This window comes from Pocillopora verrucosa, chromosome 12 (genome assembly GCF_036669915.1).
Source record: "Pocillopora verrucosa isolate sample1 chromosome 12, ASM3666991v2, whole genome shotgun sequence".
NCBI lineage: Eukaryota > Metazoa > Cnidaria > Anthozoa > Scleractinia > Pocilloporidae > Pocillopora > Pocillopora verrucosa.
Genome location: NC_089323.1, coordinates 7,968,556 through 7,996,078, shown reverse-complemented (window position 1 = coordinate 7,996,078; position 27,523 = coordinate 7,968,556). Strand labels below are relative to the sequence as shown.

The window sequence follows — 27,523 nt, the reverse complement described above, 5'->3', positions numbered from 1 at the left end:
GACGACCTAACGTCGGAGTACTAATCGCTTTCACTCAGGAGTTTTTTCTTCTCTTAACAGAATGGTAATCATTTTTTCTTCTTTAGGTTTATTTTTTCTTTACCCAAGGACCTTTTCCTGCTTTTGATTTTCCATGAGCAAAGACTTCCCCATTTGCAAAGAGTGCGTGATGCAAACAAAATATGAAAATAAAATGAAAACTTTTATTTGAAAATACGTTTTTCTACATAACTCGAAAGCTTTCAGAGATTTAAATTTATTTCGGAAACGTTAAGTAAAATTTCTGGTTTTAATTTAGTCAAATAAAAGAAAAACGATTTTTTGGCCTATGAGGCTGAAAGCAACATTAATCCACCATTTTTTTATTGCAGCAACTTTTAGAAAATTTTCCTCATTCTCTCTACCCCTATAGGTAATGGAAATAGGACCGAGTGGAGTCCAATTCGGTCTGGAATCATACGAGTGGTTACAAAATTTGTTACAGTCATGATAAAACGTAGAGTAAAGACCGTGTAGGCTATGCAGACCGTGCAATTTTTTGTTTGCTTTTTTTAAAACTGTGATTTGGATTTGATTTATTTCCAAACATAATTTATTTCAAGACAGGATATGGTCTCCTCTCTTGTTTATATTAATTTTTTTCTTTTCTCGCAAAACTGATGACGAAAAGATCGGTGCATTGTGGCACAGAATTGGAAATTATCAAACCGACATATTTCAATTTGGAATGATAGATAGTGGTGGCGAGAGTGCTACTTTGGCCCGGACCTGGCGTTACATGTGGATTCAGTTTGTTGTTGGTTTTCTCCTTGCTGCGATGGGTTTTTCCCGAACAAGTTTTCGTCCCTAACAAGACAGCACATAAAGTTCTGTAAGTAACACCATATTTGAACCGAAGAAGCGATAACTTTACTCTTTCCCGACTATTTTCTAGCTGGTTCAAAGTTCAAAAAAATTATTTTCTTGGCGGTCACAGTTCAGCCTCTATTTCCTTGCATTGATGCATTCCGAATTCATTATTGCAAGGAAATAGGCTTGGAAAATAAAATTAATAAACTTAATTAAACCCACCACAGTCTATATCCTGGCTCACCACTGACACAATCTCACTGCTGTCTCCAAAGTTCCTTGAAATGAGCAATCTTCCGCAGTAACTCTCTCTCGGCATGGCTTTCAAAACAGCCGTCACTCCGACACAACAACCACTACTACTACATAGGTGAGTCTTTATATATCTTCACAAAGTGTTCTGGAACATTCCAGACGCTTACACAAGAACTATTTTAGTAGTATTACATAATAAATGCGTGACTTGATGAAATGTTCTAGAAAGTTTTACGGTATGCAAGTCAGCATGACTTAGCATTCTCGGAATTTCTAGATGACGTTTACAATAATTATTCATAACATATAATTTTCTCCTGAGTCTTGTCATGAACTAAGTTTATGGCGGCTGCGACAAGGATCACAGTAAATGGCATGCCCAAACTTGCCCAACTTGCTCAACTTGTCCGACACGTTCTGGCTGTAAGTCGTACTCAGTCCAAGTGCTTTTTAGCCAATCACTGAAGGGAAGCTCGTTCCTTCCCTCCGCCTTCTTTAGGCCTCCAATGGTTTCTTTTATGGCCTTTTCTAGTTTGGTCAAATCAGGAACATCCATTGGCCTGTAAATGTAGAAAAGTGAGTTATTTCATTTTCATAATTCAAGTTATTTATCAGAGCCAGTAAAGATTCATATTCAATCAACGAACTCGTATTTGATTATTAAATGGCAAGTATTTTACTTACACAACTTCCATTCCAGCGTCTTTCATAATTTGCAGCGCCTTTTCGTCATCTCCTTCAAAAGCCATGGGCCATATAAAGTACAACCTCTTTATTTTGGCCTGTATGCAAAAGTAGCAAAGAAATGGTCGAAGCTTAGCCAAATATGTTGGAGCTTGAATAATGTCACTGCCCAAATGAGGATGCACATTTGAATGATCATGGGTTTTCAGGCCTTCGGAAACAAATGGAGAAAGATGAAGAGAGATAATCTGAAGAGACTTGGGGTGGATGGCTGCGGAGTTGATTGGGTTCAAGCTTCATCAAATGGGTCGGTGGCTTACCTTAGGGTGATTGAAACGAAATTGACCACAGATGGAGCTATTTGGGACGTGTCAATTTAAGGGTATTACACAATACAGTTATCTTACAAAATATCGTACCATTTAAGAAATGCTTTCATAGCTTAACGGAGTAACTTCAATAACTTTAGCCTTCATTGCGCGATTCTCACCTGTGCAAGATTTTTCACTTCATGAAGCTTTGGGAAGTGAGTTGAAAATGCGATAAAATTGCGTCCTTCGCTGAATCGAAGACAAACTGCGTTAGTTAACGCAGACACTTGCATCGAGTCATCAGCTTCATCATTGCTGACACCTCTCGGATATCCGTTGTACGATAACGCCAATGTCTGAAAGTTAAAAAGAAAGATAAGTTTCATATGTAACGTGGATGCTGATAGGCAAACTTTATCTTAAATACATGTAATTAACCCAATCCAGAACACAGCATCCCAGATTTTCCTAAGAAGCCGACAAGATTCCTAAATGCAAAATCATGTTCAAATTGAAAGGCTCTCGACCAGGCTTCAGAGATGCAACTATACCAGCTCTTCTAGTTCAGGAAATATCTTATTATTACAACATGTTTGAATAAAAAAATTACTATTAGGAGAATTGGACCACGCAATTATGCTTTGGGCTTTGTTTCGTTTCTATAAATTTCATTACTTTGAAAAATATCTTTATTATTTCTATTTAATATGAGTTGGTTTATAATCCGTTGGATATGGTAGCCATGATTTAAATGTGAGTCGTATTTTCCAGTGTTTCACTTAAATAATTGTTACGTTTTTGTTCAGATTTGTCCTAAATGGCTCTAGGATCCTTTATGTATCGATGACATAAAGTGGGCTACTCTGAAATTTGCCAATACATACCTTTAAGGTTTCAAAATCTATCAAGATTGCTCCTTGATGGTTTTTCAAGGCTCTTGTGCTGGCAATGAGGGCTAAGAACTGGAAAAAGTCTATCCATTTGTCCAGTAGGATCTAGAATCAAACGGTTTGAGGTATTCAACTGAGAGTATGAATACTTTTTGTTGCGTTACTGCGCAACAAAGATTCTCTGTTTGGTTATAACAGGGTTAATGAGGTTTCACCAACTGACAAAACAGACACATTTCCTTGTTTCAAATTAAAAATTTGGCCGTAGAGATGCAGAGAAAACTGAGATAAAGTTTATACGCTTCCTCCCCCTGACGTAAGAATTACTGACCTTGTCCATTAACTCTCTCTGCCATGGACTTTTTATATCGTTCCTTCTTAGTTCTTCCGTGCTATCCCATAGGGCTTTATAGACACCTTTTGGTTCACCCGGTGTCGTGTTTTGTCCCAGTACGAATCTAACCTTGTGGATCAGGTCTTCCTCGAAGTCTTTCAGCGTTGAATCCTCACCTCGCTTTATAGGCCTAAAGTAGCGTAATGAGATCCTGCTCTTAATTGACTAAAAGGTGGATGCAAATATGGGCAAAAAGCTGCAGAGGCAGTTAGTAAAATGAAGGGAAAAAAAGGGGGAGGCGCTTATTGGAAGGAGAGCGTTTAATCGAGGGGGAAACCTATAAGGTTAGCATAGCGATAGGACAACAATTCAAAAGAAAAACTCTGCGAGCACATAGAGCTGGAAATAACGGAAACGAAAAAACAATTATTCTCTTGTACTGGTTCCGCTCTAGTTGAAGCTTAAAAAGTTGTAAATAATGTGGCAATAAAAACATGTTTTCCTTATATTCCTTATACATAAGAAAGTAAAGGAGGAGGCGGAGCAACTATTCGAGAGGGGAGGGGGGAACTTGTTTGATATTATGGCCTGGCTGCCTAGGGGTGGGCACGTAATCGGGGGGGGGGCGCTTATTAGGTGTGCTCACTCGAGGAAATACGGTATACAAAAATGAAAATAAAAAACAAAAATTTTTGCTTAAGCTTATAACTTTTCGCACAATCATTGTAGATCTTTTAACATAACATGTTCAGAAAGCTATTTATTTTTAACATAATTATGTCAAGAGAGGATATAGTGTCCTCTCTTATTTATGATAATTTTTTTCCTTTCGCGCCTAATTAATAGGTCAGTCCTCGTACTTATCATCAACTGTGATGAAAAGATCAGTGCATTGTGGCACAGAATTGGAAATTATCAAACCGACTTATTTCAATTTGGAATGATAGATCCGTGTGGTAACAGGGATGGCATAGTGGTGAGAGCGCCACTGTGGCCCGGGTTCAATTCCCGGAGCTGGCGTCACACGTGGGTCGAGTTTGTTGTTGGGTTTTGTCCTTGCTCCGAAGGGTTTTTCTCCGGGTCCTTCGGTTCTCCTTTCCTCCACACAAACTAACATTCCAAATTCCAAATCGATCTGGAAACAGCGAACAAGAAGAGCCACCTAGTGTAATTCCCGATTGCTAAATTCCCAGTTATTTAGTTACTTATCATTGTTTTTATTCTTTCGCGTGCATATTCTTTCGAACTTTGATTGAATTGATTTTAGTCTAAACAGAGTTATTACTTACACGACCTCGACTTTGGCTGCCTCAAGGATGGGAGTTGACTCCTTTTGGTATTTATCTTTTGATGACAGATAATATACCTTACGGACACCCTTCTACAGATGGAATAAGAGATAGTCATCAATTAATTAGTATAGGTAAGCACATGATTTCGAGTGCAATTCGGAATAAATAAGCACGAGTAAATTTTTTCAAAGACTAATTAAATTTCACGAGCCCATAGGGCGAGAGCAATTTGTAGTCTTTGAAAAAAATTAACAAGTGCTTATTTATTCTAAATTTCACGAGAAAAATCATGTGATTATGTATTTATAATATACATGGAAAAATATGGGATAGCTTATCATAATTATGCAGAAGCAAAGCGCGCGCATCAATTGCAAAAATTAATTTACTCGAACCTGCAAGTGACATTGTGTGTTCGGTCAAAACCGCGTATGATCAAAACGATAATAATAACAATATTATACAATGATATTTTCACATCTTTAAGGCGCAGTTGGGTCGGCTCGCAATTTTCGATTTCCTTGGCAATCTCCTTCACTTTTTCCAAACCGACAACCAAAAGCAGTGCTTTTTACAGTTTGTTCGTTTTTAGAGCTGTTTTTCAGCTGCTGTGTTGTTGTTGCGGTGGCGACAGAAAACCTACTTAAAACGCCAGCCACTGTTTCGCTCGCAAATTTTCAGCGTATCCAAATGTTGCGACATCCAAGGCTTGCATTTGATTGGCTATCTGTGAGTTTCTTATATATTGACCAATTAGAACGTCTGGTTTTTTTACTTTTTTGCACTGAATAACCCTCTTCTGCATTGAATAACCTGAAAACTGCATTTATCTTAATCAATCAGAACTGAGAAAATTTTTCAATTTATATTATTATCCCTTTTACAGTGATAATAATACAAACATTTAATCCCTTGAATATAAGGACACAAGTTTGCATTCTAAGACACACAAGCTTCGGTAACAAGGCTTTCAAGTCCACCTGTTTAGCCTTCCTGTGGGAGAAACTTGAAATTAGCAAGTAAAAGGGTGCTATACAGTAACCTTTTTTAATATCGATAACTTACGGACTTTGGCTGGCGCGCTTAAGCACAAGACGGCCTTCTTAATCGTGTAGTGGTGGTTAATTCTTAACTCCCTAACAGAATAGAGTGAACGATTAGCAACTTTCCGAATGGCCATTTTAAGAAGATCTAAAAAAGTCTAAAATTAATGAAGACAACACTCAAAGTTCTCATTAAGCCAACCGCTTGATACAGGTTTCAAGATGCAGATTCTCTCGCTTATGGGCCCTGTTTCACACAGGTTTTACAATATAGGCTATATCAATGTTCTCGATATCACTCACCGCTATTAACATTTTCGCACACTCCAGACAGGGAAACATCGTAACAAAGGCAATTGAACCTTCAAGATCAGCTTGGCCTGCCAGGAGCACAGCGTTGGCCTCTGCGTGGACGACAAAATCATGTTTTGCTTCTTTATTCCAGTATTTGTCCTCGTTTGGGGTTCCGGGAGGAAATCCATTGTAGCCGGCGCTCAAGATCTGCCAAGGGTTGTAGGAAGTTAGTTTGTGAAAGGAAGGGTTCACCCGCCGCATTTTTCTGTCCAAAATGGTACCAGGATAACGTCGGCAAAATCACAACCATAGTTGTTCTGCGATACAGGTTTGCTTTTTCCTGTAATGCTCTTTAGGCATGGCGGGTGATGTTTCTAAGTGTATATTTCCTTACAGCCATAACAAATAATAGCCCAAAATATTACTCACCCTCAGTGATTTTGGGTGTACAATTACGCATCCCACTTGCAGGATCGGGTCTTTTGACCTCATGGAGGCACAGAATGCCACATCCCGGTAAAATTCGACCCACGTCGACCGCTAACAAAGCAAGATACAGAGAAATTTATAAGATGAATTTCCATGTTTCTTAGTCTAATTCAAACCAAAGCATCATGTGTTTTAATGGAAAAACAGAAAGACCATGAAGTCCATTTGTTGCGTACACCGCATAGAAAACCAATTGCTCTGAGAACATTTAGTGGCAATTCATGGGCCTCAAATATTGGACAAAGAAAAACTTTAAGGTTAGTCGTAAGCGCTCTCTGGTGAGTCATTACTATTGATACCTGCTGCATTGTAAATCTTTTGCCTTTTCCTGTGGTTTATAGACTTTGAATTTTCATGTTTATTATCTTTGACCGCTTAAATCTTTTGAATGTATCATTTTCGAAAAGTTCTTTTAAATAGGCCAATACAGTTTTCAATTGCTTTGAATGAAACTTTTGTTTTCGACCTGGTTCAGTGCGGATTTTTGCACTAAGTGCCACCGCCAGAGTTTGTTCTTCAGACAAATTTGTCTTCTTCCTCGGCTAAAGGCACGAAATTCAGTTTGTATTTGGTGATGCAGCAAAGGTGAAGAGAAGCAACTCACCAATTAACGGCCGATTTTCCTGCTGTAGCCCATAAGCTAATGCACACATACTCTATATCAAGTTCAGATTTGTGTCATATCACACAACACCGTTTAACTTGGACAACTTTTAAACTGCACGACCCTCTGACACATTTTCATTTCGTTCCCAGAATTGAAGCGTGTAGCCGGATAGTGCGAGGTATTCTCTATGGAGTCTTACAAAATCAATTTTGAGATTAATATAAAGATTTTAGTCACGTCCTCCGTCCTCAAAAGCTATGCAAACCCAAGACGCTGTCAAGGGTTCGCATAACTTTCCCGAATTCTCCCTCGTGCTTAGATGAAAGTATAAGTATATCAACATGGAAAAAATTATGCACTGCTTAAATATAAGATTAGTTAGCATTGTTGTCTATGATCATGCAAATTTCAAATTTGATTTTGAACGATTTTCACCAAATTCAAGAGGTGAGGTAAGTCTTGGTCTTATTTGTGGTATTGTCGAACTTCGGCAAATTTCCGCTGAAAAGGGAGAACGTTTTGTGCGATACAGAAAACAAAATTCAACATGACGACTTTCGCTTTCTCTTTTCTCTTGCCTCTCAAGTTGGTAATTTCTGTTCCAATATAAATTACGCCGAGAAATTCGACCACGTCGCAAGCCATGCGTGTGTAAGCGCATGAAAATCGAAAATGTCATAATCTATTTCTAGTACGGTTGAAGACAAGGAAATTTAATCGAGCTGATTTATCCCAAATTGCACTCGAAATCATGTGATTACCTATAATAACCTAGGGTCAAAATAGCCAAGTAAGAGTTAAACTATCTCTTCTTCGCGGCACTGGTGTCGTTTCATGTTTTCATTTTAGCTTTTAAACACAGTTAATGGAAATTCTATAAGGTTATCCATAAACGCGTAAAGGATGATTTCTTCAAGAAAACACTTGGTTGACGCTGACAGATGTATCGATTTCCCAACTGTGACAGTTCACCGTCTCGTCTGTTGAATATGTAAATATCCTTTCGCTTAGTTCTGTCCGGCAACCGACGAAACGGAGGACGCGAATCATGATGAAAAAAATGAAAGAAATTCTTCGTAGTTTTACAGATCTTTCACAGAAGGTCGAAAAATACGAAGACTTATTTTAGCCAAAAACGAGCACCTAAACGAAATTGGAGAGAGAGTGGATGGTTTCTGAAATAAACACAATTTATCTTTAAATTACTCCTAAATCAAGCCTTGGGTCGCTAACCCAATATCTGAAACGAAAAGATCTCCCTTTTAAAATGAATTATCAGAGCATTTTTCACACGGCGCAGGAAAATCTATGGTGAGTTACTTTTTCTCGCCTTTAGCAAGTTAAAAGATACATATTACAAGCCGTAAACAAGAGTTGAACAGAATAATAATCTCGACGGACAGTACACGTTTAAGTCCACTTGTCAAAGTTGTGAATTTAGCGTGCCCAAAAGTTATAAGTAAAATTACTTAAACACGTGGACTAACTGCATTCTATAGCAAGAAGAGTTTTCCAAAGAAAGTAATACAAATATCTGCACTATGAAGAAGAAATCCCGTTAACTTCCTTAAGCCGAAGTAGACGAAGATGAAAATGCATTACCGCGATTTCTCGCAGAATATTTAATATTTCACCTTTAAAAATGAATTCTCTGTGCATATTCCTACACGGTGCTAAATCATTAATAAAAAAAAGGAAACAAATCCAACCTTCGCCTGCTTCATCGACATTTCCTCGCTCTCTCGTTTTTGAGCTACGCCACATAGAATTATTCATTTATTCATATGCAAATATCGATTTTGCCAAATAGGATGTCCCAATCTATAGGCCAATTTGCCGTTGTGTCAGGCAATGCCTCTATCAGCTCTCAAATATGGGCGACTCGGAAATGTTGCTGCGCCTGTTTACTGCAAATTCCCGTTGAGTTAAACCGCGAGGTTTCAAACCTTTCAACATTGTTTTTTCCGTTCCATCCCGATTAAGATCATCTGAAGCTCAAAATTAAAAACAAAATATGCTTAACAGTACCTATTTAACAAAAAAAAATGTAGCACTTTAAGGAGACGAAATTAGCTTTGGAGTTAACGATACGTCTGGGTGAGACAAGAATGCTAAATCCCGCTAAAAGTCGACCCACGTCGATCGCTAACAATATGATACACACAGAAATAACTTGTAACTGGGAAATTTTATTTTTCTCAGTCTAATTCAAAACCAAAGTGTCCTATGAATGAAAAAAGGGAAAAGAAAAAGAAATAAAGATGATAAATTTTCTGCTCGTTTGTCGCATACTAGTATCATTCCTTTTGTCATGTAAATGAACAGAGAAAAGAACTGAGATCAGTCGAAAGCGACCTCTGGCCTTTATTTTTGGGTGATGGACTTTTAAATTTAATCGTTTATTACCTTTTTAGCCTTTAAATATTTTTAACGAACCTTTTATTTTCAAACGTTGTATTGAAGAAGCCAATACAAATTTGAATTTGTTGAGATGAAACTTTTTTTCAACGTAAGTTTGTGCGCAGTCTTGCACTACGTGCCATCGTCAAAGGTTTTTCTCCTCAGAAATTTCAGCCTGCGGCGCCCAATAAATGCTGAACACAAACAGTCTGAAACATGACGTACCTCTATTCACAATTTCACAGATATCTCAGGAGAACGGCAACAGTTAAAACAACTGAGCTGAAGGGTGTCTAAGAAGGCATTGTAGGTCCCTGGGAATTAAGCGATATAGCTAATATGGATCAAACACCTCGACACCAAGGGAGCTATTTATGCAGAAAAAGGATAAAAGTCAGTATGGACTCGAACGACAAGTGAAGGCCATGATAAGACACAGTGTACCGTGCAATTGACCACATTTGCCGATGGTGAGCCTTGCATTAAACCCTTGTTGATCTTTTAGGGCAAAGGACAAAGAGTTCCAGACAGAGAAAAGAGGAAGCATGATCCAAGAGTCGTGGTCAAGTTCCAAGAGAACGCGTGGTGCAACGAGGAAATTATGGTCTCCTGGCATAGAAATATGTGGAAGAAGCCAAAGATGTTTAGTCAAACAGGCGATAGACTTCTTATCTATGATGTGCATAGAGCTCAAACAACAGAGAGAATAGATACCATTCTGACGCAAGAGTGCCAGATGACATTGAGGCTTGTACCTCCTGGCGCAACGAGCAAGGTTTAACCACTCCATGTTACATTTAATGCAGAATTTAAGAAAAATATTGAGAGACTAGCCACGGAACACTTGTCGGGAAAAGTGATTGCTGGTGATCGGCGTGTGCTTTTCACAAAATGGGTGGGTACGGCATGGCAAGAGACCACGCGCCGGGTGAAAGAGACAGTTAACCGTTCATTTGTGAAATGCGGAATTTCACTACCCATTTCCGGTAGCAGGGACAGTGAAATAAATATCGATGGTTTACCGGACTACCGCATATGTGACTAAGCCGATATCGAGGAGATCGAGTTCTTCACTGACTCAGAGGAGGAGTTCGATTAGTTTTGTGAGTTTTTTTTCCAAAGAACGGCAAAAAGCGATTATCTTTAGAACTGAGAAATGCGATCAAGACCAAAACGTGTTTTTAAGTTACATCCATTTCGATTAGCATTTGATCTACTTTATCTACAATAACTATTCAAATTGCCCACAAAGTTAGATTAATTATTTTCAACGATTAAATTTCTGTTTCTTAACAATTTTTTCTTTCAGAACTATAATTTCTTTAATGCTCCTTTTCAGATTAGCGATAAAATCTGTTTAATCCTTTATATACTAGAAATTTTAAAACTTTTTATTTCTTCATTTTGAATGAAGTTTGATTTCATTGAAAGTGACACAAGCAATGTTTTTAGAGAGCTCAATAGACATTTCGCGTAGTGCTGGCAATGAGGGCCAAGAACAGAAAATAATCCGTCCATTTGTCCAGTAAAATCTAAAATCAAACGATTTGAGTTATTTAAGAGTATATATGCCACTTTCCGATGCTACGACTGCGCAACAAAGACTCTATGGTCAGTTGTAACAGGGTAAATGATATTTCACCAAGTGACAAAATAGTAACATTCCTAACTTCGAATTAAAAATTTTGCAACAGAGATGCAGAAAAAGTGGAGATAAAATTTAAATGCTTCCTCCCCTGATGTAAGAACTACTGACCTTGCCCATTAATTCTCTCGGCCTTTGTAGATCGCTGCTCCTTTGTTCTTCCGTGCTATCCCTCAAGCCTTTATATAAACCTTCTGGTTCACCCGGTGTCATGTTTTGCAGTACTGATCTAACCTTCTGGATCAGGTCTTCCTCGAAGTTTTTCAGTGTTTCGTCCTCACCTCACTTTAAAGGCCTAAAGTAGCGTAATGAGATCTTACTCTTAATTGACTAAAAGTTTAGTTTAGCGAGTTTAACCGCGAGGTTTCAAACCTTTCAAAATAAAAAGTAAATATTCTTAACAGTACATATTTCTGAAAAAAGAAGTTAAGAGCCACAAAATTAGCTTTGGAGTGAACGATACGCCTGGGTAAGACAAGAATTAATGCTACATTCCGGTAATAATGCGAGACACGAGTGTAATGTGTTTGAATGAAACAGAAAAATGAAAGAAATCTAAAAATAAAGGGATGATAAATTTTCAGTTCGTTTGTCGCGCACTAATAGCGTTCCTATTTTCATGACCTCTGGCCTTTATTTTTGGGTGATGGACTTTTAATTTACTCGTTTTAAATCTTCTTACGAAATTTTCATTTTCAAAAGTTGTATTGAAGAAGCCAATACAAATTTCAATTTGTTTAAATAGAATTATTATTTATTACGTAATTTTTCGCGCAATCTTGCACTACGGGCCATACTCATAGGTCAGTTTTTCTCCTCAGAAATTCGTCCTCTTCCTTGGCTAAAGGCCTGAAATTAAGTTTGTGTTTAGTAATTCAGCAAAGGTGATAAGAAGCAACTCACCAACCAAGTCGATGCGTAAGCTTCTACATAGATAATTTATTTCAAGTAGGGATGAGTGTCACGCAACGCCGTTTAAGACAACTTATAACCCGCACGATTTTTAAACATTTCATTTCGTTCCTAGAAAATGATGTTCATCGCCGGATAATGCGAGGTATTACATGTCGAGCTTAGCTTTTATCAATGTTTGAGAATCATGAAAAGGATTCCAGGTCCACCATTTTTAAGTCAAGAGTGTTAAAGTTAAATAATCTTTTAACATTTGTGTGAAGAGTTACCGTTAGGGAGACTGAGCTCCAGTTCCATTGGCAAAAGTATAGTAACGCCATATGTATTGATCCTACGGACTAAGATCCTCTGCACTATTTGGCGAGCTTTGATACATTATACAAGAATTGTTAGGGCTTTCACAAGTAAACCTGAAAGATCGGTAATGAATGTAGTCTTCTCGGACGTTAGGTCTTCTTGGGAGCATGCAGATTTTGGTGGCCTACATTTAATTTGGGCCAAGCTGAGAATATGAAATGCAAAACTTCGAGAACTGCCAAGGAAGTAAGCAAGTAAGCCAACCTTTAATTTATCTTGTGATAAATACGCTTTTCGTGTTATATTTAGTATTCCCAGAGTTAAAATATTTCATTTATCTCGTAAATGAACCTGCGTCACTGCTTTGCTGAGTTTGTTGATTTTGTCACAAGTTATATATGAATATAAGATTAGTCAGCGTTGTTGTCTGTGATCATACGAATTCCAAATTGATTTTGAACGATTTTTACCTTATTCAAGTATAGCGTTTGTCTTATTTGTGGTATTTTTGATTACCCTCAGTGCTTGTTCGCTAACAAGTGAACGGCGTTTAATGTGATAATGAAAACAAAACTCGACCTGACGGCTTTAAACAAATTTTTCAAGTTGGTAATTTCAGTTTCAGTATTAAATGACGCCGAGGGAAATAGAGCCTACCACATGCTATGCGCGTGTATGCGGTAGGCCTACTAGCCCTACAGTCAGTGGACTTCATAGGGGCTTTTGATGGACATTATTACAACATGAAAATCGAAAATTACATGACTTAGATCTGGCACGGCTGATGACAATGGAAGAGTAGCAAAACTCATCGTGGCAGAACCGGCCGAGACACGTTTGACCCGTCCATAATAATAAGAATGATCATAATATTCTTCTTCACAGTCTCCAAACCAAAATAATCGAGACTGGAGGTGTAAATGGACGTACTTCGAAACGTGTGCTGCGACACTTTTAACTTTGGTGACTACTCGTCTTCCGATATGGTTATTGCAAACTGGAGACGAAGCATTTTAAGTTGAATCGTAACGCAAGATTTATTAATTTAAAAAGCAAAACTATTTAATTATTATTTTTTGAAATGTATTGCAGCAGAGTATTTGAACTTTTTCTTCGTGAAGACTTGTGATTTTAGTTTACGATGAAGGATTTTGTTTTGAATTCTGCTTAATCAATGACGTGGAACGGTTTACGTTGCATCAAAGTAGGCCACTGGCCTTCCTTGATACAACGTATGACAGCTTCTATGACTAACTTTCTGTTCATTAATTAGTTAGCTACGTCGTAGGTCAACCAAATGCTTTTTACTTTGCTAGTCGTCGCATACGTTTATAGATAGTCACGAAATCTCCGTCAATCGTTGCTAACAGCTAGAACTCTATTGGCAGAACGATTTTGCAGAAGGCAAGGTGTGGAAACTCACCACATCTAACTATATTTCCTCCTATGCAATGCATAAACTACTTAGCGCCTACATGAGGAAATTGATTTTTTAAGCATTTCATTTCATTTGAGTATCTGAGATTCATCGCTTGAGACTAGATCCGGCTCAGTCAACTAATAACTTAGACAGTCGAGCACATTTTTATCCCTAACGACTTATGAGACGTTCAAACCCTAGACAATAAAGTTCCGTGAGTTAAAACGTTATTTGAAACAATTGTCACACCAGTGATGCGAAGAAGAGATAGTTTTACTGTTCCTCGATTATTTTCAGGGTGGTTAAGCGATTAAAAGGCTCGGATTAATTTCATAATCAAACTTCAGCCTCTGTTTCCGTGTGATGATGAATTCTCTTCATGAAATTAATGATCAATTCAACAAGTACTTTTGACGAGATCGCAGTAAAAGGCGCTACGTATGCTCGTTTGTGTTCGCGGTAAATACTCAGCTGTTACAAAAAAAATCAAATGAAATGACTTTGTGTGCTCTTAAACGTCACAAAACCAAAAATGAATCTAACCTTGCTTTCCTTTTCAGTACTTGCGTGGAATCAATTATTTTTCATTCGACCGAACATTAGCTTGCCAGACAGTTAACGACTAGAAGCTTGTGAAATAGAGCAACCTATCAGGTCGCCTTAACACCGTTCACGTGAGGTCTGGTATTTCCTCAGTATCGGGCTCTGTCCCGACTGATCCTGCGCGACTTAATGACATACTCATGGTTGCATAGTGTGCGGGAAATGTTTTGTAAAATTCGAGAATGGATAGCTGGAAATGCTGTACTTTAAATGTTAAACATATTAGTAAATTATGCAAGTACTAGTTGTTGATCCCTTCCTAATCAAGGCCAATGAAACATTGATTTGAATGTGCTACGCTTTTTGGGGTCTTTGGAAGTATTACCAATCGATATGTATACATATTGTGGGAGGAAAAAGACAAATAAACTACGAGTTCATCCGAACAGACCTGCTTCGTGGTTGCCCACTCATCAGGGGATTTAGTGAGAATAATCTTTACCATCACTTGTATACAATATAATCTAATTTATGTAGCGCGAAATTTAACAGTTTAGTTTCAGTTTTTCCTCCCACAATGCATACATCGCTCTATTCCTGTGTATTGAGCACTGTTTTACGAAAGTCAAATTTTTACACTTTGTGTATATATATCTTCCTCGAGCAGTTGATTGGTTAAATGTTTTTAAACTGTGACAGGAGCCCCGCTCCTGACTGCGATTAACAGAGGACTAATGTAAACTATTCTAATATTCTTTTTTGTGCAAAGCTGTACATTTTTCTAACGTTAGACTAGATTTAATTATTTTGACAGCCCGGAATGATGATAAATTTTATGGCATGGGTTTAGTACATCTGTATAAACACGAATGTGGTTTGCGCGAATCGACAAATTCGTCAATTTTGAATTGTCTCTCCTTTTTCTGCATGTACTTTGTGGTCATCTTCGTCGTGCTTTTCGTGTTAGTTAATGAGTGTTCTAGCGAGCGATTTATGTGTGAACTTAATACGCAGGGTTTGATGGGTCTACCAGAGAAAAAATTTTTATGTGTGAACGATTTTTACTTTATTCAAGAGTAACGTTTGTCTTAATTGTGGTATTGTCGATTAATTCCAATACTTGTTCGCTGATAAGTGAACGGCGTTTAACGTGATATTGAAAACAAAAATCGACATGACGGCTTTGAACAGATTTATCGAGTTGGTAATTTCAGTTTCAGTATTAAATGACGCCGAGGGAAATAGAGCTACCACATGCCATGCGCGGGTATGCGGTCTCATAGAAGATTTTGATAAACATTGTTACACCATGAAAATCGAAAATCACACTGGTCGATTTCTAGAACGGCTGAAGACAACGTAACACGGTTGCGACACAAAAATCGTCGTGGCAGAACCGGCCCAGACACATTTGACCCGGCCATAATGATCAAAATGACCCTTAAAATCTTCCTTACAGTCTCCAAAGGAAAATATTTGAGACCGAAACAATGCAGCTATTTTTGTGGCCTCTGGATAGTTTTAATTTCATCACTAGTTTATGCTATGTATCTGTACGTCATGTCGTAATCGCCAATAGAAGCGCCTTAAATCGACTTTCCAGGGTCTGTAATCGACAAATTTCTGTTTTCCTCAGGACACTGGGGGTGTAAATAAACGTACTTCAAAACGTGGACTACGACACTTTTAAGTGTGGCTTGCTCTTGTGACTACTCGTCATGTGAAAGGGAATCAATCCGGATTTAATTTTCTCTTAATTATTTTTCTATGGGGAATGAAATCTTTCGATATGGTTGTTGCAAACCGGAGACGAAGCATATTGAGTTGAATAGTAACGCAATATTTACTTGTTTTAAAAGCAAAACTATGTTATGTTTATTTTTTCGAAATGTAGAGCAGCGCAGTATTGTAAGTTTTATCTTCGTGAAGTCTTATGATCGTAGTTTATGATGATTTTGTTCTAAATTCCTCTTAATTAATGACGTGGAAAGGATTACTAAGTTGTGTCAAGGTAGACCATACCTTCTATGACTTACTTTCTGTTCTTTAGTTTACTACGTACGTCATAGGTAAATCTCACGCAAATTGTTCTCAATTTTTTAGGGAATGTCGATGTTTGAATGCATCTTACTTTGCTACCTGCTATGTCTGAGTAAATGCTGTGCCCAACAATTTGTTTCATTGGAATGTTTAGAACTGTCAGCGACCGAATGTTTTTTGAATAAATCGTCGCTTACGTTTTTAGATAGTCACATAATTTCCGTCAATTGTTGCTAAAACCGAGAAAATTATTGGCATAACGATTTTGTAGAAGGCGAGGTGTGGAAACTCACCAAATCTAACTTTATTTCCTCTTATGCAATGCATAAACTACTAGAGACGAAGCATATTAAGTTGAATTGTTATGCAAGATTTATTTGTGTAAAAAACAAATCTCTTTTATTGAATGAATGAATGTGGTTCAGCACAGTATTTTAACTTCTATCTGCGCAAAGACTTGTAATTTTACTTTAAAATGATGTGGAAAGGATTACTAAGTTGTGTCAAGGTAGGCCATACCTTCTATGACTTACTTTCTGTTCATTAGCTTATTACGCCATAGGTAAGTTTCACGAAAATTGTTCTCAATTTTTCAGGGAATGTCTATGTTTGAATGCATTTTACTTTGCTATCTGCTATGCCTGAGTAAATGCTGTGCCCAGAAAATTATTGTATGGAAATGTATAGGTCTGTCAGTAATCGAATGCTGTTTTGAATAGGTCATCATTTTCGTTTTCAGATAGTCAAAAAATTTCCGTCCATCGTTTTTAAAAGCTAGAAAATTATTGGCATAGCGATTTTATAGAAGGCAAGGTGTGGAAACTCAACACATCCAACTTTATTTCCTCTAGCAACGCTTAAACTACTTAGCGTCTCCATGATGAAATCGATTTATTAGAGCATTTCATTACATTTTAGCGCGTGAAATTCATCGCTCGCGGCTAGATGCGACTCAGTTAACCAATGATAAATAGATAACTCAGACAGTCGAGCACATTTTTATCGTTAACGACAAATAAGACTTTTAAACCCACGCAGAAAGTAAAGTTCCGTGAGCTACTATACACTTACTTGAAACGACACCAGTGATGCGAGGAAGAGATGGTTTGACTGTTCCTCGACTATTTCCAAGGTGCTTAAGCGATAAAATAGCTCTCAAAAATTTCATGGTCAAATTCCAGCCTCTGTTTCTGTGTGATGATGAATTCTCTTCCTGAAATTAACGATCAATGCAACAAGCACTTTTGACAAGATCACAGTAAAAGGCATGTCCAAACTTGCCCGCTGCGTATGCGCGTTTGTGTTCACAGTAAAAACTAAGCTGTTACAAAAAAAATATCAAAGAAAATGGCTTTCTGTGTTCTTAAACGTCACAAAACCGAAAAACGAATCTAGCCTTTCTCTCCTGAGCTGATATTTGCTTTCCTTTTTAGTATCTGCGTGGAATCAATTATTTTGTATTCGACCGAACTTTAGATAGCCAATTAACCAATCCAAACCGGTGAAATAGGAGCAACCAATCAGATCACTTTACCACCGTTCATATGAGGTCTGGTATTTTCTCAGTATCAGGCTCTATCCCGAACGATCCCGTGCGACTTAACGACATAGTCATGGTTACACAGTGTGCGAAAATCTTTTGTAGAATTCGAGTATGGATAGCTGGAAATGCTGTATTTTAAAATTTAGCGCTAAACATATTAGTAAAGTATGCAAATACTAATTGTTGATCCCTTCCTAATCAATGGGAAAGAAAAGTTGATTTGAATGTGGCATGCAATTCGGAATCTTGGGAAGTATTACCAATCGATATATAAATATATATAAACTACGTTGAATTAGGGGGAAAATGGGGAAAAACAGAGACTACGCTAAGATTTTAGTCACGTCCTCCGTCCTCAAAAGCTATGCAAACCCAAGACGCTGTCAAGGGTTCGCATAACTTTCTCGAATTCTCCCAACTCTCCCTCATGCTTAGATGAAAGTATAAGTATGTCAACATGGAAGAAATTATGCACTGCTTAAATATAAGATTAGTTCACATTGTTGTCTATGATCATGCAAATTTCAAATTTGATTTTGAACGATTTTCACCAAATTCAAGAGGTGAGGTAAGTCTTGGTCTTATTTGTGGTATTGTCGAACTTCGGCAAATTTCCGCTGAAAAGGGAGAACGTTTTGTGCGATACAGAAAACAAAATTCAACATGACGACTTTCGCTTTCTCTTTTCTCTTGCCTCTCAAGTTGGTAATTTCTGTTCCAATATAAATTACGCCGAGAAATTCGACCACGCCGCAAGCCATGCGTGTGTAAGTGCATGAAAATCGAAAATGTCATAATCTATTTCTAGAACGGTTGAAGACAAGGAAATTTAATCGAGCTGATTTATCCCAAATTGCACTCGAAATCATGTGATTACCTATAATAACCTAGGGTCAAAATAGCCGATTCAGAGTTAAACTATCTCTTCTTCGCGGCACTGGTGTCGTTTCATGTTTTCATTTTGGCTTTTAAACACAGTTAATGGAAATTCTATAAGGTTATCCATAAACGCGTAAACGATTATTTCTTCAAGAAAACACTTGGTTGACGCTGACAGATGTATCGATTTCCCAACTGTGACAGTTCACCGTCTCGTCTGTCGAATATGTAAATATCCTTTCGCTTAGTTCTGTCTCAATCGACGAAAAGGAGGACGCGAATCATGACATTAAAATAGTAAAATGACTTAAACACGTTGACTTACTGCATTCTATAGCAAGAAGAGTTTTCCAAAGAAAGTAGTACAAATATCTGCACTATGAAGAAGAAATCCCGTTAACTTCCTTAAGCCGAAGTAGACGAAGATGAAAATGCATTACCGCGATTTCTCGCAGAATATTTAATATTTCACCTTTAAAAATGAATTCTCTGTGCATATTCCTACACGGTGCTAAATCATTAATAAAAAAAAAGGAAACAAATCCAACCTTCGCCTGCTTCATCGCCATTTCCTCGCTCTCTCGTTCTTGAGCTACGCCACATACAATTATTCATTTATTCATATGCAAATATCGATTTTGCCAAATAGGATGTCCCAATCTATAGGCCAATTTGTCGTTGTGTCAGGCAATGCCTCTATCAGCTCTCAAATATGGGCGACTCGGAAATGTTGCTGCGCCTGTTTACTGCAAGTTCCCGTTGAGTTAAACCGCGAGGTTTCAAACCTTTCAACATTGTTTTTTCCGTTCCATCCCGATTGAGTTCGTCTGAAGCTCAAAATTAAAAACAAAATATGCTTAACAGTACCTATTTAACGAAAAAAAATGTAGCACTTTAAAGAGACAAAATTAGCTTTGGAGTTAACGATACGCCTGGGTAAGACAAGAATGCCAAATCCCGCTAAAAAGTCGACCCACGTCGATCGCTAACAATATGATACACACAGAAATAACTTGTAACTGTGAAATTTTATTTTTCTCAGTCTAATTCAAAACCAAAGTGTCCTATGAATGAAAAAAGGGAAAAGAAAAAGAAATAAAGATGATAAATTTTCTGCTCGTTTGTCGCATACTAGTATCATTCCTTTTGTCATGTAAATGAACAGAGAAAAAAACTGAGATCAGTCGAAAGCGACCTCTGGCCTTTATTTTTGGGTGATGGACTTTCAAATTTAATCGTTTATTACCTTTTTAGCCGTTAAATATTTTTTACGAACCTTTTATTTTCAAACGTTGTATTGAAGAAGCCAATACAAATTTGAATTTGTTGAGATGAAACTTTTTTTCAACGTAAGTTTGTGCGCAGTCTTGCACTACGTGCCATCGTCAAAGGTTTTTCTCCTCAGAAATTTCAGCCTGCGGCGCCCAATAAATGCTGAACACAAACAGTCTGAAACACGACGTACTTCTATTCACAATTTCACAGATATCTCAGGAGAACGGCAACAGTTAAAACAACTGAGCTGAAGGGTGTCCAAGAAGGCATTGTAGGTCCCTGGGAATTAAGCGATATAGCTAATATGGATCAAACACCTCGACACCAAGGGAGCTATTTATGCAGAAAAAGGAGAAAAGTCAGTATGGACTCGAACGACAAGTGAAGGTCATGATAAGACACAGTGTACCGTGCAATTGACCACATTTGCCGATGGTGAGCCTTGCATTAAACCCTTGTTGATCTTTTATGGCAAAGAACAAAGAGTTCCAGACAGAGAAAAGAGGAAGCATGATCCAAGAGTCGTGGTCAAGTTCCAAGAGAACGCGTGGTGCAACGAGGAAATTATGGTCTTCTGGCATAGAAATATGTGGAAGAAGCCAAAGATGTTTGGTCAACCAGGCGATAGACTTCTTATCTGTGATGTGCATAGAGCTCAAACAACAGAGAGGGTAGATACCATTCTGACGCAAGAGTGCCAGATGACATTGAGGCTTGTACCTCCAGGCGCAACGAGCAAGGTTTAACCACTCCATGTTACATTTAATGCAGAATTTAAGAAAAATATTGACAGACTAGCCACGGAACACTTGTCAAGTGTTTTTCAGTGTTGCACTTAAATCAGTGCTATGTGTCGATGACATAAAGAGGGTAAAATTGAAATTTACCAATAAATACCTTTAAAGTTTTAGAATCTATCAAGATTGCTCCTTGACGGTTTTCCAAAGCTCTAGTGCTGGCAATGAGGGCCAAGAACAGAAAACAATCCGTCCACTTGTCCAGTAAAATCTAAAATCAAACGATTTGAGTTATTTGAGAGTATATATGAAACTTTCCGATGCTACGACTGCGCAACAAAGACTCTATAATCAGTTGTAACAGGGTAAATGATATTTCACCAAGTGACAAAACAGTAACATTCCTAACTTCGAATTAAAAATTTTGCAACAGAGATGCAGGAAAAGCTGAGATAAAATTTAAATGCTTCCTCCCCTGATATAAGAACTACTGACCTTGCCCATTAATTCTCTCGGCCTTTGTAGATCGCTGCTCCTTAGTTCTTCTGTGTTATCCCTCAAGCCTTTATATAAACCTTCTAGTTCACCCGGTGTCGTGTTTTGCAGTACTGATCTAACCTTCTGGATCAGGTCTTCCTCGAAGTTTTTCAGTGTTTCGTCCTCACCTCACTTTAAAGGCCTAAAGTAGCGTAATGAGATCCTACTCTTAATTGACTAAAAGGTGAACGCAAATAAGGGCAAACAGCTGCGGGGACAGTTTGTAAAATCAAGAAAAACCGGTCAAGGTCAGCTTGGCCTGCCAGGAGCATAGCATTGGCCTCCGCGTGGACGACAAAAGTATGTTTTGCTTTTTTTCTCCCAGTTTTCGTCCTTGTTTGGGGTTCCAGGAGGAAATCCATTTTAGCCGGCGCTCAAGATCTGCCAAGGGTTAAATTATGGGAAGTTAGTCTGTCAAAGGGAGAGTTCACCCGCCGCATTTTTCTGTCCAAAATGGTACCAGTATAACGTCGGCAAAATCACAACCATAGTTTTTCGGCAATACAGGTTTCTTTTTTCTAACAGTGCTTTTTAAGCATGATAATGTTTCTTGCTATATTCCCTTACAGACTTAAAAAAAATAAAGCCAACAACGTAACTCACCTTCAGTGATTTTTGGTGCACATTTACGCATCCCCTTGCAGGATCGGGTCTTTTGACCTCATGGAGGCACAGAATACCACATCCCAGTAAAACTCGACCCACGTCGACCGCTAACAAAGAGAAATTTGTTAGTTGAATTTCCATTTTCCTCAGTCTAATTCAAGACCAAAGCACCATGTGTTTTAATGGAAAAATAGAAAGACCATGAAGTTTTTGCCCGTTTGTTGCATACATCCCGTAGAATACCAATTGTTCTGCGGACATTTAGTGGGACAAACATTGGACCAAGAAAAACGTTAAGGTTAGTCGTAACTGATCACAACCATAGTTTTTCTACAATACAGGTTTCTTTTTACTATGATGTTTTTTAAGCATGGTTATGTTTGTCAGTGTATATTCTCTTACAGACATAAATAATAGCCTACAATATTACTCACCCTCAGTGATTTCCGGTGCACAATGACGCATCCCATTCGAAGTCTCGGGCCTTTTGACCTCATGGAGACGCAGAATGCCACATCCCGGTAAAATTCGACCCACGTAGACCGCTAACAATTCGAGACACAGAGAAGTTTGTAAGATGAATTTCCATTTTTTTCACTCTAATAACTGATTTAGAATTAATTGACATGTAAGTCGCGAGAGCACAAAACAAAATGGCGGACAAGAGAGGAGAAAGTAACAACGTTTTAATTCAGAGTTTAAGGGAGAATGCTTTAAACAAAACACTAAACACAGGAAAAACAACTGGTTAAATGTCTGGCTTCCATAAAACGGATATGAAAGAACGGACCGGAGGCCCTGAACAAAATTTTCTAGGAGTTTTATGCAACAGTTCATACGAAAGACAGAGAAGATTACGAGCGTGATAACTTTCGTGTGTTGTTTACTGCTGTCGACCGATGCCTAACGGAGAAAGAATACAGACGCTTAATTATTTGCGGGGGAGATTTTAAAAGTTTTAAGCCAACTCTTGAGGATGAAGGCCATTTACTCCGTTAACAAGAGGGGCAAAGGCAAGCGGCCGAACTGTTGGGCCATGTCACGAAATAAAGGCAACTACAAAGGAAAACAGAATAATTTTTGCCTGTACGTTATCAACTAGTAATCACATGATTTTTCTCGTACAATTTGGCATATATCAGCACCCGTATATGTTCTAAAGACTACAAATTTGGTTAGCCTTTGAAAAATTTAGTCGCGCTGATCAGTTATCTCAAATTGCACTCGAAATAATGTGATTACCGATACTAATTACCTATATGTCTGTTGAATATGTAAATATCCTTTTGCTTCCTTCTGTCTCAATCGAAGAAACGGAAGACGCGAACCACGGTGAAAAAAACTAAGCAAATATGAAAGAAATTCTAGATTTTGTGTCAAGGCTAATTTCGTAGTTTTATCTTTGATAGAAGGTCAGAAAAATACGAGTTAAGAGTCAAGCCCGTACACGAAATTAGAATAAATAAAGATGTGAAATGGAAGACAAAACATGAGAGAAATAAAATTTTTTAAAAAATACAAAGCGAGCTCTTTTCAAAATGGTGGTGGTGTATGTGCAATTTTAGCACATTTGTAGACATAAAGTAATATATTCAACGGAAAAATCAATGTCTGGAGATTAAAAGTAGATGGTTTCTGAAGCACACTTTTTCTTTAAATTACTTGCAAACAAAGTCCCGGGTAGCTAACCTACGGTGGCTCATAGAGGACACGCCATCCACTTTTAAAATTCAATTTTATAGCGTGATGAAATCAAAACATCGCGCGATAAATGGGAAACTTGTTAGGTGGCATGTGATCGGCTGTCACGCACGTTTTTTCTATGGACGAGACGACAATGGTTACAACAGATGAAGAGGTATGTTTTGAGGTCAATAGTTTGTTTCATTTTCGTGAGAAGATCATCGAGCAGTACTTTGCAATACTACTACGACTCACAGCTCTGTGAATCAGTTCAGTAAACCTTGATTTTGCGAAATCTTACCAGACACTTTCAGAGATAGCTGTCAGTGTCTAAGAACAAGTGTGGGTTATCTAATCTTTCTGATTACACTGCAAGTTTGTAAATTTCTGGATGTCACCTCTGCATCGCCAGCCCCGTTAAGAAAGAACTTTCCAACTGTTGCAGCCATTGTAGTCTCGTCCGCGCAAACGACATGCGTGACAGCCGATCACGTGCGACCTAACAACTTTCACATTTATCACGCAATAACGTTCATTTTTCGCGTGATATTTTGATTTCATCACGCGATAAATCTTCTTTAAGTCAACCTGTGAAAGTCGTGAATTTAGCGTGCCCACAAGTGCCTAACACATCGTCTAACCGCATTCTATCGCTAGAGGTGTTTTGCTACAGAAAATAGTACGAATATCTCCACTATGAAAAGGAAATCTCTTTAACTTCTTTAAGCCGTAATAGACGAAAATAAAAATGCATTAGTACGATCGCTCGCTGAAATTTAATGTTTTGCCTTCAAAAACGAATCGTCTATGTATTTTCCTACACGGTGTTAAATCATTAAAGGGATCTTAAATGTGACAAAAAAAGGGAACAAATCCAACTTTCGTCAGCTTCATCAACATTTTCCTCGCTCTCTAACTCTTGAGCAAAGCCACATAGAATTAATAATTCATTAATATGCAATTTGCGTTTTTATCTTTGACATGGCGCGTGTCATGTGTTTGAATGAAAAAATAAACAACAACAACAAAACAAAAAATTCAAGATATTAAATTTTCAGCTCGTTTTTCGTATACTAGTATCATTCCTCTTGTCATGTAAATGGAACAAAGAAAAACTCTGAGATCAGTCGAAAGCGCCCTCTGGCCTTTATATTTGGGTGACGGACTTTTTATTCACTCGTTAATTGTCTTTTGCCGTTTAAATCTTTCTACGAACTTTTCATTTCCAAAAGTTGTATTGAAAAAGACAATACAGGTTTCAATTTGTTTAAATGAAACCTTTTTTTAATGCGCCATCGCGCCATCGCCAGAAATTTGTCTTCTTCCCTGGCTTAAGGCCTAAAATTCAGTTTGTGTTTAGTAATTCAGCAAAGCTTCTACACAGATAAGTTATATCAAGTATGGATTTGTGTGACGCAACACCGTTTAGCTCTTTAACTTCCAGACTTACCTTGTAATTATCCTTATTGTCAACCTTACAATTCTTATAATGTTAATTCAGAGAATTTAGTATCGAATCAACTAATTATCCCCAAATTGATAGTTTTCTTTATTCTCATCACTTGCCTGTTTGATATTGTATTGACATTGTAAGGAGAAATTCTCTCTTAGTCATTCATAGGAGTTAAAAGGTTAAGTTGGCTTGTTAGCTCAGTTGGTAGAGCGCTGCACCGGTATCGCAGAGGTCATGGGTTCAAATCACGAACGGGCCTGAATTTTTTTCAGGTCTTATTTTCAACTACTATTTCAGTAGTGTTCTTAGTTGCGAGGATCTCTTATATTCGTTTCTTCACCGCAGTGCACATATATGATTTTCATACATCCACAATCATTATACGGGTTAAGACATATTACAAGCCGCACGACCTCTGAGCTTTTCGTTTCGTTCCTAGAAAGTGTATCGCCGGGAATGTGAGGTATTACATGTGGAGCTTTACTCAGTGTTTGAGAATCATGAAAAGAATTCCGGGTCCATCATTTTTAAGTCGAGAGTGTAAATGTTAAATAATCTTCTAACTTTTGTGTGAAGAGTTACCGTCAGGGAGACTGAGCTCCAGTTCCACTGACAAAATGATGTAACGCCACGTGTATTTCTTACGGATCAACATCCTCGACACTGCTTGGCGAGCTTTGATACATTGTACAAGAATCATTAGGGGTTTCGTACTGAAAAGTCCTGAAAGATCGGTCATGAATGTATTCTTCTGGATGTTAGGTCTTCCTGGGAGCGTGCAGATCTTGGTGGCCTACATATAACTTGGTCCAAGCTGAGAAAAGTTGTGATGTGTAAAACTTCGACAACTATCAAGGAAATAAGCAAGTAGGTCAAGTAGGTCAACCTTAAGTGTTAAGTGTCTTAAAATGTTTCATTTATCTCGTAAATGAACCTGCGTCACCGCTTTACTCTGTTTGTTGCATTTTACTACAAATATATCTGAATATAAGATTAGTCAGCGTTATTGTCTGTGATAATGCAAATTCCAAGTTTGATTTTGAACGGTTGTTATCTTATTCAAGAATAACGTTTGTCCCATTTGTGTTATTGTTAACTAATCTCAATCATTCTTCGCTGAAAAATGCGATATTGAAAACAAAAATCGACGATCGAAAAAAATTTACTAAGTCGGTAATTTCAGTTTCAGTCTTCAATGACGCCAAGGGAAATGGAGCCTATGACATGCCATGTGCGTGTGTGCGGTAAGCCAAGTAGCCCTACAGTCAGTGGACCTCAAAGGATATTTTGATGGACATTGTTACAAAATCAAAATCGAAAATCACATGATTTAGTTCTAGAACGACTGAAGTTAATGTCAACATGGTAGCAACGCAAAAATCATCGTGGCGGAACCAACTAAGACACGTTTGACCCGGCCATAATAATGAAAATGACCATTATTTTCTCCTTCACAGTCTCCAAAGGAAATTAATCGAGACCGAAACGTGAAGCTGTTTTTGTGGTCTCGCTAGACTGTTTCAATTTCATCTCTAGTTCATGCTAAGTGTACCTGTGCGTCAAAATAGAAGCACTTTGACTTGACTTTCGGGGTCTGTAATCGACAAATACTGACAGCTGTGTTTTCTTTTTCCTCAAGACAGTGGGGGTGTCATACACGTACTTCGAAATGTGGACTACGACTCTTTAAAGTGTGGCTTGCTCCTTTAACTACTTGTCATGTGAAAGGGAATAAATCTGAATTTAATTTTATCTTAATTTGTATTTTGTGGTGGATGAAATCTTTCGATATGGCTGTTGCAAACTGGAGACGAAGCATATTAGTTGAATTGTAACGCAAGATTTATTTGTTTTAAAAGCAAAGCTACTTTAATATTATTTTTTCGAATGTAATGCAGCACCGTATTTTAACTTTTATCATCGCGAAGACTTGTGATTTTAGTTTACAATGATTTTGTTTTAAATTCTGTTTATTTCATGGTGTGGAACGGATTACTAAGTTGTGTCAAGGTAGGCCATACCTTCTGTGACTTACTTTCTTTTCATTAGTTTACTACGTCATAGGTCAGTTTCACGCAAATTGTTCTCAATTTTGCATGAAATGTCGATGTTTAAAAGCATTTTACTTTGCTATCTGCTATGCCTGAGTAAATGCTGTGCCCGACAAATTGTTTCATGGGAATGTATAGAACTGCCTCTGTTTCCGTGTGATAATGAATTCTCTTCATGAAATTAATGACCAATGCAACAAACACTTTTGACGAGATCACAGTAAATGGCATGCCCAAACTTGCCCGCTATGTATGCTCGTTTGTGTTCGCGGTAAAAACTCAGTTTGCTACAAAAAATATCAAAGGAAATGACTTTGTGTGTTCTTAAACGTCACTTAACCGAAAAATGAATCTTACCTTTCTCTCCTGAGCTGACATTTGCTTTCCTTTTCAGTATCTGCGTGGAATCAATTATTTTTTATTTGACCGAACTTAAGCTCGCGTGACAGTTAAT

The 27,523-nt window shown here is 37.8% G+C and overlaps 2 protein-coding genes across 3 annotated transcripts in view; both read right to left on the bottom strand.

The window, feature by feature from the left end:
• The window catches only part of LOC131798513 (uncharacterized), a 28,214-nt gene extending 19,433 nt beyond the window's left edge, over nucleotides 1-8,781 (bottom strand). Inside the window, exon 1 of the mRNA XM_066159099.1 lies at nucleotides 8,758-8,781. The gene's annotated coding sequence lies outside the window, so the exon portion shown is untranslated. The remainder of the gene's footprint in view (nucleotides 1-8,757) is intronic.
• On the bottom strand, nucleotides 247-14,364 carry LOC131798509 (uncharacterized). 2 transcript variants are annotated; one of them, XR_010715834.1, is made up of 11 exons: nucleotides 14,266-14,364; nucleotides 11,205-11,388; nucleotides 6,382-6,492; nucleotides 5,962-6,159; nucleotides 4,613-4,704; nucleotides 3,321-3,513; nucleotides 2,984-3,094; nucleotides 2,279-2,455; nucleotides 1,789-1,886; nucleotides 1,072-1,664; nucleotides 247-846 (listed from the first exon to the last, which is right to left on the bottom strand). XR_010715834.1 is itself a non-coding variant. In XM_066159100.1 (10 exons), exons 2-10 carry the CDS (start codon nucleotides 11,304-11,306, stop codon nucleotides 1,466-1,468), a joined length of 1,281 nt encoding a protein of 426 aa, XP_066015197.1. In that variant the 5' UTR covers nucleotides 11,307-11,388; nucleotides 14,266-14,364; the 3' UTR covers nucleotides 247-1,465. The 2 variants fall into 2 exon arrangements, 1 of the variants encoding a protein (XP_066015197.1); XM_066159100.1 differs by having other exon boundaries at nucleotides 247-1,664.
• Between the last annotated feature and the right edge of the window lie 13,159 nt (nucleotides 14,365-27,523).